Source organism: Triturus cristatus, chromosome 3_1, assembly GCF_964204655.1.
Source record: "Triturus cristatus chromosome 3_1, aTriCri1.1, whole genome shotgun sequence".
Lineage (NCBI taxonomy): Eukaryota > Metazoa > Chordata > Amphibia > Caudata > Salamandridae > Triturus > Triturus cristatus.
The window spans coordinates 746264464-746282388 of record NC_140583.1 but is presented as its reverse complement, the minus strand read 5'-3'; the positions used below and the strand labels follow the sequence as shown (position 1 = coordinate 746282388).

Here is a 17925-nt window from a genome sequence, read left to right as displayed (position 1 = left end):
AAAATTCTTTAACACAAAAATGTTATAAAAGAACTACTGTATACTAGGAAAATCCCCCACAAATGCACAGGGCTTTGTCACACTAAAGAAGCATACTGTACATGCTCATTTTTGTTAAAAGCAACAACGATCTTGCTAACTCTTGGAAAGGCTTCATTAATCAAGTATATACTTTACCTGTGAAGGTCACTGTTGAGCTCAAGGGCGTAACACTAGACTCTGTGGTGGTGGTAGTTAATAAAATTTGTGGTAGAGGTGGAGCGCATTCATAGTAGATTCTGTTTACAGTCCCATTGGCACCACAGGTGATATTGAAGCAACCACCAATAGTGTCTGTCGTATGGCTGATTAACTCATTGTATTTGTAGATCTTCCCCTCATATACACAAAGACATGCTGAAAATTAGAACAAGCAGATATCTCCCATTAGTAAAATAGAACAGTTCAATTCAAATTATGCATCTGTGAGAGTTATTTTCAATGCTTTTTCAATTATTAATAGATTACTGAATTACTTAACTTTAAAGGCAATGACAAAGTAGTAATGAACCAGACACTGTCAACGTCTCCCTCGCCGTGGCAGAGGGGTGCTTCCTCCCAAAGTACTGCCCCTCACTCAAAGAGGTGATTAAGGCCATTAAGGTCAGCCCCGCTGGGTGGCAAAGTCCCAGGCCAGGATGGGGTCCCTTTGGACCTTTTGAATACCAATCTAGACCTGTGGGCCCCTCTTGTAGCCAACATCAATAGAGCATCAAGCTCCTCTACCAAGATTGCTGCCTGGTCTAACTTGCTCATTGTCCAAATTTTTAGGAAAGGCAACTGGGAGGATCCCAGCTGCTACAGCCCCATTTCCCTCCTGGACTCCACTATGAAGGTGTTTGGCCGTATCCTGGTATCCCGTTTGGAGGCATGGGCTGAGTTGAGCAGTTCTGTATCGGATATTCAGTACGGATTAAGGAGGGGGATGGGAATGGAAGACCAATGCATTAATCTCTGCCTCTTTCTGCGGAAATATGCAATCGCCAAATGCTGCGCCCTCCACCTGGGCCTGATGGATCTGTCCAGTGCCTTCAATAGCATATCCCACTTGAAACTGTGGGGTATCATGGAGGGTAGACAGGTCAGTCATCAAAACTATTAGGGAAATCTACTGCAGTTCTAATGCTGATGTTAGGTTCAGGCTGGGGGGAGTGCTCGGAAACGTTTAGGATGGACAGGGGTGTCAGGAAAGGGTGCATTCTCACACTGTTCTTATTTTCATTCTATATAAACCACCTGGAGAGGGATATATTTTGAAGGTCATGCCCCAGATTGGATATCGCCCAATACCAGCTCTCTTGTAAGCTGACCATGCGGTTATCATGGGTCCTGCACCCATACAACTGCAGCGTCTTTTGGATGCCTATGCATTCTTCAACACTACTAAATCTTTGTGATCTCTTGTGGCCTTGGGCTGGGCCCAAAGCCTGTCTTTAGGTTCCAGGCCACCCCTGTTAAACAGATGAATAACTTCAACTATCTGGGGGTAATCTTCAAGTATAGAGGGCCCTTGCTCCCGCAGATAGACAATAGAAACAACCAGCTACCAAGGAGTACCAACACAGCTTTTTCCTTCACTGTAAAACTGGGCAAAAGAACGCTTACCCATATGTTGCCCATTTATTGTGCAAAATGTGTAGGAGTGGCTACCTACGGCGGTGGGGTCTGCTGCTCTCTGACGTTATCGCCACTACAGATTATCAAAAATAAAGTCAGACGTCCCCTATTGGGTTTACAATTGTCCATCATCTCTTTCATCACTCATGGGGAGCTAGGTCTTATCCAACTCTAGGGTATTTTAAGTACCCGCCCACTGTTATCATGGCGTAGGATTTGGGTTAAGGAGGCCCTCTCCCTAAGCAGACTGCTAATTAAGGACTGTATGTCCCTCTCACTGTCCCTAGATTCCCTGCCCGAGAGGCGTTATGGACACAGCAGTGTCCCCAGGCAAGCGGGACTTATTTGAAGACCCTCTACGATGTTTGCCCATAATATCCAAAAGAACATTGAGGGACACATGCAGAGGGATGATGCTTCAACTGACCCGGACTGAGCACTCCTCTTCCAGCGCCTTGAGACCCTCACGGGTGAGTAGCGCACTTTAAAAACCCCTGATTGATTGATTGATTGATTGATTGATTGATTGATTGATTGATTGATTGATTGAGGAAGACAGATGAGCTAAGGTGTCCACACTCCCTTCTGTCACTCGTTATTTGCAGCTTGAACCCACTAGGAACATGCAACCATTGTTATCATATGATGTACAGCACTATAAGCACTTTATTTTGCTCAGGTTTTGACTCAACATTTTTCATAGACTGGTTACCGTTCCTTAGTGTAATGACTGGTTGCGTAATCTCCTCCCTTGTCCAAGTGAACTGGTGTCACAATACACCTTACATTGAATGTTTTTCTGCGCCTTTTACTCTGCTTATAGGTTCATAGTTCTCAAACCTTTCTTATTTAAGCACTCCCTGAACCACTGCACAGAAGCCTTGCATGTATTACATTCTCCGGGATCAGAGGAGATTGCCTTTACTGCTTATGCCTTCTTGGGGTTGGTGCTCAAGGCAAGGCAAGAAAATTGCATGGGTTGTTCTGTCCGCAAGGATGACACCTTTGCGCACCATGGTTTTAGACTTATTTTCATCTTGTCCCATTTACTGATGAAACAATTTTTATTGCTGTGTTGTATTTTAATCTTTGTATTTCTAGCACTTTAATGGCAGATGTTTTATCTTCATTGCACTAGACCATGTATTGAACCCGGTGTCTGTATGCTGTGGTCGTCTTTGTTTTCTCTTTGTGGGAGCTGCTTAACATGCTATGTCTTATCTAATTATGTATTGCTGTTGTATTTTACTTTTATGGTCTATTTTAACATGACCTAATAAAGTTGATTTGACTTGACTTGAGTGATGTCGTCTTTGGTGAAGCTCGATAAACTGAACAAAAGGAATCCCAGAGGATATTTACAAGGGATTGCGCCACCAGAACGTCACTCTTTACGACATTCGAGTGGCGCAATGCCCTGCTCCTTATTTACAAAATGGCGCTGAGCCACCCTGGGTGGCTTAATGCCGCTATGTAAATATGGTACCCTTTCAGACTGTTTTCTGCGTGAAAGGGGCATGCAATGGGTGTTGCTGTGGGCGTTCCACCACAACACCCATTGCTTTTTGACTCTGCCCCTGATTTACAAGGATCTGTAAATCTTAGCCAGTGCCAAAACCTAACGCCATGCAAAAGCAGGCGTTAGATTGGAGAAACGAGGAGAAATACTTTTATTTCTCCTTGTTTTTTTTTTCTATGGAAAGAGCAAACTGCATTCAATGATTGTTTATGTGCAGGAAGGTGTCACGTCTTGCACATAAACAATCATTAAATAATGGCGAATTGCTACTTGTATGCATGCTGCAGAATGCAGCACATATAGAAGTAGCAAATCACCATTGTTAATCGTTTATGTGCTGTAAGGGAAAACCTTCTTGCCCATAAACAATTGTTAAAGGCGTCTTGCTCTTTCTACGTGTGCACGGGTGTCTGTGTTTGTGCTAGGCAGTAATTTTTAGTGTCAGCTTAAGGGGAAACACAGGGGTGCACCGTATTGATGTAAATGCAGCGCATCCCTGCGTTTTTTAAATGTCGCAAAAAAAATTGCTGTAGCGCTGCGCCAATTCCTAGTAGATGTGCCCCCATGTCTTCAAAAACACCACACTAGATTTCACCCATGGCAGCAGATTTAAGCAGTGACCGAAGGGCTTATCAACGCTTAACTGGCTATCTGAGCCAGATGGGAGGAGTTTCCAGACCTTTGTAGTGCTGCAAGGTCTTAAATATATATATATATATTTTTTTTAAAGGAAGCTCTAAGTTTGAAGGTCATAACGTACCAAACATACATACACATTATGAAAGATGAATGCTCCTGTAAAAAGAAGGTAGATTGGTGATAGAGAGACAAGTATTTTGAAAGATAGTCGCTTGAGTATCAAAGTTCAGTTTTTGTTTCAAATATGGTTAAATAATGTAACATCCTACCCTCAGTGTCGTATTCACATTCAATGCCTCTTACTGTACAGTAGCTGTAAAAAAGAGCAGAAGACATCATTAATAAGGCAAGAAAATCTAGAAATTATACACCAGCTGGCAACATTTTAAGATCTATTTAAATATATTTGAATGACAGTAAGTAGTACATTTATTCTGCATTCTGGATTTCACTCACGGAAATTGTGCAGCACTATATATCTGCTCCTCTACGAGTACATTGTTCAGAAAGGTCTCAGTGATGTCCATATAAATTGGCGGAACTACAAAGTCACTAACTGACAAGCAGAGTACATTTAATTAAAACTCTGCTGTAATCGCAAAGGCCATTACTCTGCCTAAGTTGGTTTATTGGCGCAGTGATACCATGTTCCTACTGTGCTATATTAGCTCACATTCCAGGTTTCGCAGTTCGTAATGATCTCTTCCAGTGCAGTCTGTCATGGATGTTGTGCCCACAGTGTAGGCACCCACCACTGTCTCACAACGTCTGTTCAACTGGCTATGTAGTAAGTTTGCCTATGACAATATTGCAAAGAAACAGAGCTTCCCCCAACAAGATTGGCATCCCCTATGCGGCCTAATATTCAGCTGCTCGACATGTGCTTCGGGACCAGTTCCACACCCCATAGTATTCAGGACTTAGATGTCCCCACGCTCCTCACACTAGCAGCTGCACCAACCTCACAGATTACTGTGGCTGGAGTAGGTGCTTCTAGTACAGTTTCATAGATACACTGTGATAAGCAGCTTCTTGCTGCAACAGCAGCAACATGAACAGTCTTGAGCAGCGACAGGAGGACTTTAAAATGTATTGGCTGTAAATCTTTGCCCAAACTGCAAGGAGGGCACCTCTTCAGAAATACAGGGCCAGTTACACAAAACGACTTTGTGGTCACAAACACGATAATTCACTAAATGACAGAGTTTGGAACCATAAAACAACATTTTGCTATACACCACACCCCTTGTAGTACTTGGAAAGCCATTACCAAATTGCGAAAGGGATTGGCTAACTCATTCCGAATCGCAATTAGGAAAGGGCATGAAAGTAAGCCATCATTCCGAACTGCGAATCACAGAAAATTGCAGCAATGAATTGTGTCTGATATTGCGGCCGCAAGTCATTGCTAAGTTACTGACTCCTAAAAGGAAGTGGTAACCCAGCAAAAGGGAAAGCTGTGCCTATCAGACAGCTTCTCCTTTGGGTATTCTGTTGGGCAGCCTCGCGAAGACCACTGACTGCTCCCCTGTAAAAGGGATTTATTTTAAAGCATCAAAAGTTCCATTAATGGACATAGCCTACTTTACAAAAAAGGTTTTCCAATTGCGAATGTAAACGCAAGGATGGTGGTATGCTATTACTTGCAGGCCATTAGCCCTATCCTGGGGTTCACAAATAGCGACTTACCTTCGTAGTATGCAATAGTCAAGTTTTTCTGTATTTGTGAACTGTTCTTTTGAACAATGGGCCCTTAAGTACGCATTCTTCAGCCTATATCTTGACCAATAGTTTGAAATGTATACGTTTATAGGCAGTTCTGATCGGGCTTCCATGTTTTTGTCTTTTGAACTTTGCAACGGTGGAAAAGAGGAGAGCTAGCACCAGATAGAACATTTCTAAAACAATGTGTCCACAATGTGCATTTGAAAGCACATTTATATTTCTAGAGCCATAGCCGCAGGAAGGACTTCAAAATTTCATTGATTCTACTCTTTATGGTTTCCTCAAAAGATTTCTCAAAACTCCCAGAAGGTGGAAGCTGGCAGCTCATATCTGGCTTTCCAGGCCTTCACTTTGGGACTCAATGCAAAATAGAAATGGAACAGTGCACTCCTGGAATCCCCTGAGCTTTTTGTTATCATCCTGCAGCACTGCCATCAAGGTCTCCAGAATGTCAATTCTTACCTTGTTATTCTGTCTCCTCTGTTTAGCGCAGTTGCTGGCCAATTAGGTCATTTTCATTTCTAAAACAGTTTTCTTCTTGATATCTGATGTGGTTCCCTGCAGATCTCTTAGGGTTCACAGGATAGAATCCCTTCTGGACTTCCCTGCTTAGCCTCAACGGCTGTGTCCATCATCTCCTTTTCACTGTCTCTCTGCCCCCAGGGCCATCGTGGAAGAGAAAATGTCAGATGTATCTGTCTGGCTCTGATTTTTGTTTATTTGGTAGGCATGGTAAGTGCAGTGCTACAGGCCTCTCTAAGTGCAGGTCTAGCCAGTTTTACCAAGGCCTCCAGAATCAGCTGTCATGCAGCGGCAATTCATTCACTCTCCTATGGGACTCTGCTAACTCGAAGGACCTCTCCCACCCCTCCAATCCTGTGCCACAATGTTCTGCAGCCACTGAGAGGGAGTAATGTCTGGTTTCAGTACACCTTTTGTATCTCTTAATTCTTGGTGTGGGTCACTTTTAAATCAGGAGGGCAGCAATGGAGGCCTTCTCCTGTACCCACTCTGGCACAGTGTTCTCACCACTAGACCCAGGAGTGCAGCTGCCGCAATCCTGATGTCACCAGGTTCACAGAGGTTGCACTTCTACTGTTTCCAGTGGTTAGGGGGAAAAAAACCTCATGAGGTGGAATCCTCTAGGAAACCTCAGGAAGAGCATCCCCGCTCATGGAACTCCAGTGACTTCAAGGCACCCCCCCCCTGGAACAGACGAGTCTGGCCAGCATTAGGCCACCATGTCTGCACCGCCACTCAGCCACCCTGGGCCTCAATATATTGATTTAAAGTACATTTTGTGAAATGGGGCCTATGAAATTCTGGTCTGAATGGGGGAGGCACGAGTATATATTGTTGACATGTGAACATGTGACTTGGTTCTCTCATCCCTTGGACCTTTTCAGAGGTATCTTCCCATCAGTAAATGTTTGCACTTCACGTTACACTTTGATTCGTTGTATAGGGGTCCATACAATTTGTTTTATTTCGAAAAAAAGAAATTAAATTCATACCTTTATTCAGAGAAAATGTTCACAAAAATGAATGCATTGTCAAAGAAACATATGGGTGAGAGGGACTTAAATTGGAAATTAACATTCCAATGGTAAAAATATATGTTGAAACCTCGGAATTATCGAAAATACTCGGAACTCACTTTTAATTGCTATTTTATCCATAAATTTGCTGTGGATGGGTTAATTAATGTTCTCTGGAAAAGAGGACATGGCACAGTCCAAGGCTGCCTCCATACATTCACCCTGGGCTTTTAGATATTCTCAGTATATTTTTTTACTGAACTTGAGAGAGGCTCTCCGATGCTCGGAGACTAGTGAAAGGCGTGCCTGTTTTTAGGACAAAGTCTACGTTGATAAAAGCATCTTTGGGACATTCAGAAAGCTGCTCTGGGAAGGCATTCCACCCATTGCGTTCCATTGGCTTTGTGGTTTATTTCTCACATTTTCTGACTTTTTATTGGTTGGCTTTGTTTTAGGCTGCTCAGTGTGAGTTCGTCCCTCCCAAGGAGTAAAGACTTGTCACACTACCTCTCCTTGTATTCTTTCACAAGTGCTCCTTTCTGTAAACAGGCCTGTAAATCTTGTTCTTATATCACATTTGCTGTGCATTCAAAGACCAAGGTCAAATGTCAGGCTCGGATTTCCGAGGGAAGTTGGTGTTTACTTTTCTTTCTCTGACTTCAAAGTTAGAGGATTTACGTGACAATCTTGCTGGATACTGGGGGTAGAAAAATGTTTTTTTTCTAGTACACAACAGGATTTAAATAAATTGTGCAAGTATTTCAGAACTACAATAGAACAAATGAAGCACATTTGTTGTTAATTCTGATGTGTGTTGGAATCAAATACTTTAATATGATCAAAACAAATCAATACATCATGTGACGCCATTCCCACACATTATCCTTTGTGAGTTGTACAGTTTTTTTAGTAAACCTGTATGTGTGTGCACTGTTATGGCCATTTCAATTGAAAATGTGTTGTATGTAATGGCAGTGTGCTACCACCCATGCTTACTTCACTCTACTCTGCACTACTCCACACCACTGCCCTCTATGTCACTTAATTCTACGCCTCTCTACTCTACACCACTCTACCCTATGCCATTGCACCCTATGCCACTCTAATCTACACCACTGCACTTTTCAACACACCAGCCTAGGCAACTCCACTCTACTCAGCCCAACTCTACTCTACGCTTCTCTCCAAGACTGCACTCTACGCCACTGCACTCTACTCTATACTGCTCCTCTCTATGTCAACCCACTGCACACCACTCTACTCTGCACCACTGCACTCTACTCCACCTTACTCTATGCCATTACACTCTAAATCACTTTACTCTACTCCATTACACTTTACGCCACTGTACTCTACACCACTGTACTCTACCCTGCACCACTCTATGCCACTTCGCTCTACTCTGAAACAATATACTCTGTGCCACTGTACTCTATGCCACTACTCTACTCCACTCCACTCTACGCAACTGCCCTCTATGCCACTGTGCTCTACACCACTGCACTCTACTCTGGCCCACTGCTCTCCATACAACTCTACTCTACACCAATACACTCTACCCCACTGCACTCTATGAAACTCTACTCTGCAGCACCGCACTCTCCACCACTAAACTCTGAACCATTCTACCATGGCCATTGTACTCTGCAACACTGCACTCTATGGCACTGCACTCCGGATCTCTCCACGCTGCAACACTCTACACCACTACACTCTCTGATATTCTATGCCACTCTAATCTACTCTGTATCCCTGCACTCTACACTGCTGTACCCTATGCCACTACACTCTGATCCACTTTCCTATGCACCACTCCACTCTGCACCACTGCACTCTTTTCGACTGCACTCAACTATGCATCACTTTAATCTGTGCCACTGCATTCTATGCCGCTGAATTCTATGTCACTGCACTTTATCCAACTGTGCTCTATTCCACCATACTCTGCAACACTCTATGCCAATGCACTCTACACCAGTCCACTCTAAGCCACTCCATGCCACTGCACTCTACTCAATGTACCACTGCACTCTTCTCTGAAGCACTGTACTTAAAACCACCGCACTCAACACCACTCTACTCAAAACCAGTGTGCTCTACTCCACCTGCACCCAATGCCACTCTACTCCATTACATTCTAAAACACTCTACTCTGCACTACTGCATTCTAAGCAAACGCACTCTAAGCTAATGCACTTTACACCATCGTACTCTGCAGCACTGTACTCTATGCCACTGCACTATATGGCACATCACTCTACTCTGCACCACTGTGAGCCACTCTACTCTACACCACTGCACTCTATGGCACTATATTCCACTCTGCACCACTCTACACCACCTCACTCTATGCGACTCTACTCTACACCACTGCACTTTACACAGCTGTATTCCATACCACTGTACTCTCACCACTCTACTATGTGCCACTGCACTCTACTATGCGACGCTCTCATCTATGCCATTGCATTCTATGATGCTGCATTGTACGCCACTGAATTCTATGCCTCTGCACTCTTTGCTACTGCATTCTTTGCCAAAGCTCCCTACACCAGTCCACTCTACTCTATGCCACTCTATACGACTCCACTCTATGCCACTCTACACAACTCCACTCTATGCCACTCCACTCTACAACACTTTATTCCACTCATCGCCATTCAACTCTATGACACTCTATGCCACTTTCCTCTATTCCACTAACTTTTAGCCATGCTGAACAGCAGCCACGCTGGTGTACAATATGGCTAAAACTCATTGCCAACGCAAATAGTTCTTGCATTGGCGAGGCTTATTGGCTTTTGCCAATGCTTGTTTGTTTTACTTGCTGATAGCATTACTTGTTACGACAAAGGGGATTATGCTAGTATGTAGGTGTAAAAATTAAAGAAGATTCACTTTCCTTAAATACATGTAGTTTTCTGTGCCTTACATGAGAACCAGTTACATTACACAAGGTCCGATTCATTTTGCTAGGCATGGGGAGATTAAGTGATTTTTAGCAGTTTTTGGAGCAACTGAGTCCCAGATCATGTGGGAGAAACGGCCCAAGAGACACGTGGTGTTCACCAATTGCAGTGCTAGGCTGGTGGAAGAAAGCATTCTCTTGCAAAAGGTTTCCTGCCTCTTGGTTCCGTATTCGGTTGAGTGAAAGGGAATGCACCAAGGTTAATCCTGGAAGTGATAGAGTCAAGATGGCGGCCGAGTAGGAGCTCCTCCACCGAGCTCCTGGGTTGGGGAATACTTAATCGGTATTTGCTATCCGACCCACCCGACCATAGTATTGCAACCAGTAACTAATATTGCATATACATTCAAAGAATCCTGAAGAATACTTGTTATAAACGACTTACCCCTGGACTCGGCGAGGACTCGTTGCAACTGATTATCCACTTGCCCCGGCTTCATCAAAGGCCCGCACGGAAGATCCCTGCAGCTCCCGGACTGAGCCGACCGCTCCCCGGTCGTGAGAAAGGCCCCGGTGAGTCTTGGGGACCGATGCCTGGGGCTGAGTCTGTTGTGGCCTTGTGGTCGCCGCCTGGAACCGGAGGCCTCCAAATCACGCCTAGTCTGCCCCGAGCGCCCACCGAGGACGGCGCCTAGGGTGAACCTGTTGTTCTATGCCGGCACTTGCAGCCGACTGAGGCCCGCTGACTGGGACCAGCCGAAACTCCGCCTGGAAACTGAGGCCCTGAAAACTCATCATTGAGACCCTGAGCCCCCCACGGCAGGCGCCCGCACTGAAGGTCCCTGCAGCTCCCGCTCCCCGGTTGAGAGGACTGCCCCGGTGAGACCCGGGGACCGACACCTGGAACTGAGACCGTTTGTGGCCCGTTGAGGACGGCGCTCAGGATGAATCCTTTGTTCTATGCCGGTGCTCCCGCAGATCTAGGCCGGTGCTCGCAGCCGACTGAGGCCAGTTGTCTGGGGCCGAGACTACGCCTGAAAGCTGAGGCAGGTGCATGGAGGGAGCCCACTGGAATCGGCTGCATCGTTTGTGGCCGACTAGGGCATGCGGATTGAGGCCTACTAAGACTCCCCGGCCCTCACCTCATCTGGGGCTGACGGTCGGAGCATCTGAGGTCCTCAAGATCGACCGGGTCCGGCCGCTTGGCTGTCGCGGCTCCCCGGCCCACGCCTCGTCCGAGGTTTGTCAATCGTGACCGGCAGAGACTCCCCGGCCCTCACCTCGCCTGAGGCTAACGACCAGGGCCGCTGGAATCTAAGAGAGACTGTCCGAGGCCTGCTGTCTGAGGCCTATTGTGTCCCCCCTGCAGCGCCTCACCTGAGGCCTGTCGAGCGAGACCCTGCTGAACCAAGACCGAGACCCCCAAGAACAGCGCCTGGGGTGAGCCCGCTGGGATCGACTACGTCGCTTACAGCCGTGTGTGGTCCGTCTGAGGCCGGTGGTGACTCCCCCGCCTTGCGCCTCGCCTGATGTCTGATGATTGGGGCCCGTGACCCTTGATGAGCCCGCTGATGGTTGCGCCTGGATTACCCTTGGCCCCTTGAGGCTGGTGCCCCTGAGATGAGCCCGCAGCCTGTGACCCTGAGTGAGTACGTCGAGGGTTGCGCCTTGACTGCTTTATCCCTACGAGGCAGGCGCTTTGCACCCACTGAAATCCCCGAACATTACTTGAGGCAGGCTGAGGCCTCTCGACTGTGGCCTGCTGATACCCACCAGTCCTTGAATAAAATTCCCCAGTCCTTGAATAAATCTGCCCAGTCCTTGTCCCGTTAGGGGGCTGTCGATCAGGGCCTAGATGAGCCTGCTGAAAATAGACCAGAAGTAACTTTGAGGCTGTGCAAGACATGCCGAGTGGGGCCAGCCGGAACTCACAAACCCTCTTATGGCCTGTGGCCGACGATAAGAGCCCCATGACCCTGAGGTAAGCCAGTTGCTAATTGGCCCCGATGTTGCCTGAAACCGAATGAGGCCTGCCGTCTGAAACATGCAGGGTCTCCCCTGTCCTCGCCCTGCCAGAGACCGTTGATCGGGACCCACACAATCAAAGTCCCTAGCTGCGGGTCCCTGCCATGACCGACTGACAACAAATTTGGGCCACTATAGCCCCCTGGATCCACGCCTGCAAACTGATAGGTAGGTCCGAGCAGTGGCTCCTCGTGCCACGCTGAGACCTCTTGAGCCCAGCGCCTCATTTGGGCCCTCTGAGAACCCTTTCACGAACAATTACCCCGAAATAACGTGAGCCTGTCTCGAAATAATGTGTGAATAATATTCTGCGAAGACCCCTCTAACCTCGCTTTGTTCAATCAGTTTATAATGTGAGAATCAGTGTCAATCAGTATATAATGTGTGATACATTATTATCTTACTAGCTTGGTCACCTACCTCTACCTTTTTCCGCTCTATATTGACAACCTTAATATCCCCCGTCCTACCCTACCACTACCCCCAATTTCTCCCTTTCCCCCTCAAACCCCTCAATCCTCTACTCTCCTACCCCCGCCCCCTCCCCCAGTCTTGATGCCGTGACTCCCAAAAACTCAACCCCTCCCTCCTTCCCACTCCCTCTCCTTCTGTGCTCTTACCTTAGACCCCTGCATCTTAAAATTCTTCCTCTCCCTCCGCGCTCTTACCTTTAGCCCCCTTCTTCTAAAAAAATTCTCCCCCTCACCTCTTCGCTCGCTCCCCTTCTCTCTACTAGCCAAACCTCACCACCATGTCCCACCTCATTACGACCCACACATCGCCCCCCCCCCCTCAGACCCCAACCGACAAACAGTCCGCCCTCACCAAACACGGACCCAACTCCTGGACCATTCCATATCCTCCCAACTTTTCGAAAAATGCCAAAAAGAATCTTAAAAATACATTTTTAATCCAACATCCTGAAACCCCAATTGAAGACAACTATCACAGCCCACGTCCCCCATTAAAACAAACTATATTTTCTACACCAAACGCCCCTCCAAATGGAAGAGCACCATTTTACACCACCTCCCAGTATCTAGTGCAATCAAAATCCCCCACGATTTTAAACTTGCCACTTCTCCTTCCTTGTTTTTCCCTGCTGAAATAACCATCTCCATCTACAAAACTGGAAATATCCTGATCCAAGCCTCTGAACAGCACCTCACAATTTTTGAACTCCTCTTCAGCACTCTTTCTCACCAGCTGACACTACCCTCTCCTCCTTCAACACCCTCCCAGTCCCTCAATCCCACAGAACCCCCCTCAACCGCCACAACTCCTAACCCTCTCCCTAACGTCAGTCCCCCCACAACAACTACTACTCTGGCACCCTCACTTGAACTCTCCCCTACCGCAATCCTATCCCCTCCACCGATACCAGCTACCTGCCCCATCCACTCCCAAATCCCCTCCACCTCCCAGAGAATCACTCCACTACCCCATGACACTCCATCCCGCTATGACTCTCCCTTCTCACTAACTCCTAGCCCACCTTCCACTCTGACATCTTCCCCCACTACTCCTCTAATACACTCCTTCATATTCCCATACCCCCCAATGACCGTCCACCTCCAACACCGAACCACCTCCCCAGTACCCCTCCTCCCCTTCTAAATCGTCCCATAATGACTAAAACCCCCATATCCTTGTCCTTGCCCCTTCCTCCACAAATGACACTTCTATGTCACCCTCACTCGAACCCTCCCCTGCCGCAATCTGGTCCCCTCTCCCCACTCCAGCTCCCTTTCCCACCGACTCCCAATTCTCCTCCACCTCCCAGAGACTAACGCCACTCCCCCATGACACTCCCCCCGTAATGACACATCCCCCTCCGCAACTCCAGTTATACCCATCTCTCTGGAAACATCCCCCCGTTCTCCGCTAACCCACTCCTTCAAACTCCCATATCTCCAAATGACCATCCACCTCCAACACCCTATCACCTCCCTAACACTCCCCTCCCCTTATAATCCATCCCCTTACGACCGTGACCCCTCAGGTCCTGACCCCCTCCTCCTCTAACCTCTCACCCACCCACTACACCGATACCACATCCCCTTTCACACCTCACATGCTCCCCTCACCTCCCCCCTTCCCCCTCACCCCCCTCCAAGCTATTGCACGTCTTTCCCATCCCTCCCTCCCTATACTGGGCCGCACTACCCTCCCCTCCTCTGGCCTCCCACACTCCTCATTCAAACACAGACCTACCCACGTTATTCCCCCCTGATGAACCGCTCATTCCAAGATGTCAACCTCATCTTCCCAGTCACTCTGCCCCTAACCCCCCTCCACTCCTACCACCTCCACTTCCCTCCTTTTTAACTTCAGCCAGACATTTCGCAACAATAATCTTGTTATCCTAGCTACTGAACTTACCCTACTCAGAAAAGATTTAAATCGGTTCAAATCCTACAAACCCATATCCTGCCCCTCCTGGCCCCCTCCCCCATGTGCTAACCCTCGAAAACACTTAGATCCCAAACATGGGTTACCAACGCCACTCCTCACCCGCTCTCATAGACCCCTTCGAACCGCTAACACCTACTCTGCCCCTGACCTCTCTGCCCTCTGCCTCACCTACCTTAACGACCCCCCCACCTAAAGAATCTCCCCCCTCTCACTCCAAAATCCCTGTTATTTTGGGGACCAGCAGAATCCCTGAGCCTCCTAACTCCCCCAGACCCCCCCAACTCACCAGCATTCAATTACTCCTCCCTATCGTCAACCCGAAACCCCTTACCTGCATGCTCGTGAACTGCCGGTCAGCTGTCCGTCATGCGACAGAAATCTCAGAAACCATTCTTAATGAAGGTACCGACATCGCCTTCCTCACGGAAACCTGGCTCAAAGACCATTCGACACCCATCATCGACCTTCTGACCCCCCCTGGCTACTCTATCATCAGAAGAGACAGACCTGAAAAAATAGGGGGTGGCCTAGCAATCATTTTTAAAGAAGAACTACAACTCTCCCCTATTAATAACACTAACTATCAAAAAAGGTTGGCTTGAACAGCACTCCTATAAGTAATCCACTAGGTTATTCACACTAAACAATTATCACAGACAAGTAGCAGTATAATATCTATTATCTCCAATACATCTATCATCCCCCTGGTGAACCCCTTCCCTTTGCAGAAGAATTCTCCGACCTCCTAACTAAATCGTTACTTTCCAGCTCCAAAATTCTCTTCCTAGGAGATCTTAACCTTCACTGGAATGAACCTGATGACCCGGCAATCAACCTCATCAATAATCTCCTTGAGATTAGCGACCTCAAGCAACTTTGCCTCTCCGCTATCCATGCCAAAGGAGCTATCCTAGATGCAATCATCTCCAACCCAGATCTTACATCCCTATCCAACATCATCCCCATCGACTGGTCTGACCACCATCTCATTCTATTCACAATATCTCCCCCAGCCCCTCCTGCCCCATAAAAATCAATAAAGCTACAATTGTAACCAGAAATTTTAAACAAATCCCGCCTGGCACACTGGAACATAACCTCCAATCCCAACTTAGTCTCAACCCTCCCTCTTCAAATGCAAATGAACTCACGGAGCATTTCAACAAAACTCTATCGGCGGTGTTAGACCAACTTGCCCCTCTGAAAACTAAAACATTAAAAAAGCCCCCTCTAAATCATGGTTCACCCTAGACCTTACTAAAGAAAGACGCTCGCTGAGACTGGCGGAAAGAACATGGAGACAACACCCCTCCCTATCCCATCTTGCCCTCCTTAGAACTGCGAGATCCTCCTACAAAAAACACATCTTTTCCGAGAAAGCATCATTCTTTCGTCTACAACTCTCTCGCGCCAAAAACAGACCTAGAGAACTGTTCAACATTATTAGAAATCAAACCGTCCCTGCATCCCTTAACCCGGTGGCCTCCATTAACAAATGCGAAGAAATTGCCAATTTTTTCTGTGAAAAAATCACAAAAATAGACCGCACTTTTCTCGATACTCTACCCTCGCTCACCCCTCAACCTCCCCTGATTACCACACCTCTTCCACCACTCCCCTTGAACACATCCCAGACTCCCTCACGCCCCCTCCCTTCTCTTACCCCACCGGAACCCATTTCCCTTCCGCTTAAAAATAACGCCTCTCGGCATAATTTCCACCCTGTCCCTGAACAGGATGTCTTCAACATTTTAGCCAAAATCAAACCTTCCTCCCACACCAAAGACCCCCTCCCTTCCACACTAATCCAAGATCTCAAACATGTCATCGTCCCCTACTGGACCAACATCATCAACGCCTCCCTGTCAACAGGGAGTGTGCCCATCTCCCTTCAACTCGGGCAAATCACTCTCATCCCCAAAAATCCCAAAGCTGACCCCAGCGACCCTAATAATCTCTGCCCCATCTCCAACCTCCCCCTCCTCACCAAAACCCTGGAAAAATGCGCCCTTCTCCAACTGGACAAACACATTGACATGTTCAACCTGCTCGACCCCCTTCAATCTGGCTTCCGCAAAGGTTGTAGCATGGAAACTGCACTTCTCAACATAGTCGATGATATTCACCTAGCCCTGGACAAGGGCGAGACCTACCTACTCATCCTCCTTGACCTTTCCGCGGCATTTGACACAGTTTACCAGCCAACCCTACTCAACACACTCAAAAATCGCTCGGCCTCAGTGGCACTGTCCTTATCTGGTTCACCTCCTACTTTCAACATAGAACCCAACAAATTAAAATTCAAAACTGCCTCTCTGGCCCAACCTCTGTCTCCCTTGGTGTCCCTCAAGGATCCATCCTCTCCCCCGCTCTTTTTAACCTATTTATGAAACCCCTTACCCGGATACTCAAACAAGAAAAAATCAACTACCACCTATACGCTGACGACACCCAATTATACTATAAAATAAAATCCCATGCTGATATCCTGCACCTTAACACGGCCTTAACCAAGATCCAAACCTGGTTCCACAACAATCATTTGAAACTCAACCCCAACAAAACTGAGATCATCCTCTTCTCTCCTAAAAACAACCCTCTCCCCATTCAATCATGGCTCGCCGACCTTAACGCGCTAAACTGCTATCTCTCCCTCGCCGATTTGGTTAAATCACTCGCCATCACCTTCAACAATAAACTCACACTAAATTCCCATGTTAAGAACTCAGCAAAAAGTGCACTCTTCACTCTCCGGCATCTCAAAAAAAATAAAACTTTCATCCCAGCTGAGGACTTCAAATTAATTATCCAATATCCACCTGGCCCCCATTAAATCCGTTCTCGACCTCGCCGCCAGGCAAACAACAAACTGTAAACGTTTTGACCACATCTCTCCTGCCCCCCAGTCTCTCAAGGGGCTCCCCATCGAAGGCAGATCCTCCTATAAAATTGTTGTATTACCCACAAAGCCCTTTACCAGAAGACCCCATCCTACCTCACAACTAAGCTTAAAAAAGCTGGCTGTGCCCGAACACTGAGAAGCACCAACACTCTTCTTCTCATACCCCCCTACTCAAAAAAACTGCCTCGAAGTCACGCTCCTTCGCTGGCAAGGCCCCAACCATTTGGAATGCCCTCCCCAAAGACCTTTGATGCAACCCCTCCTATTCCAGATTCAAAAAAGACCTTAAAATTCATTTTCTCACAAAACTTTGGGGAAACTAAATCCCTGATCTCCTTTCTGACTACCTCTCCTCCCTCCTTAGGCTACTCCGCCTTCCCCAATCACTCACCCACCCCACTTTCTCTTGTAGCCTCCCTCTCCCTCCTCCCCCTCACTTTACCACCCGCTTCCTATTATGTCTTATGAATCCTCCTTGGCATACTGTTAAACTTACTGTTTACTATAACATTCTGGTCCCTGCAACTTGCTTCTCTATCGCATCCTATATGTACTTCTACTCACTATGTTTCCTAAATTTCTCCCTGTATTTTTATTT

General features: G+C 47.1%; 1 protein-coding gene across 2 annotated transcripts in view; it reads right to left on the bottom strand.

Moving 5' to 3' along the window:
* Positions 1–17925, bottom strand: part of LOC146860908 (uncharacterized) — an 850962-nt gene that overhangs the window by 329836 nt on the left and 503201 nt on the right. For both annotated transcript variants that reach the window (XM_085644903.1, XM_085644904.1), the window contains 2 exons: positions 4084–4127; positions 178–396 (listed from right to left, as the gene is read on the bottom strand). In XM_085644903.1, the coding sequence (XP_085501029.1) occupies positions 178–396; positions 4084–4127 (263 nt within the window). The remainder of the gene's footprint in view (positions 1–177; positions 397–4083; positions 4128–17925) is intronic.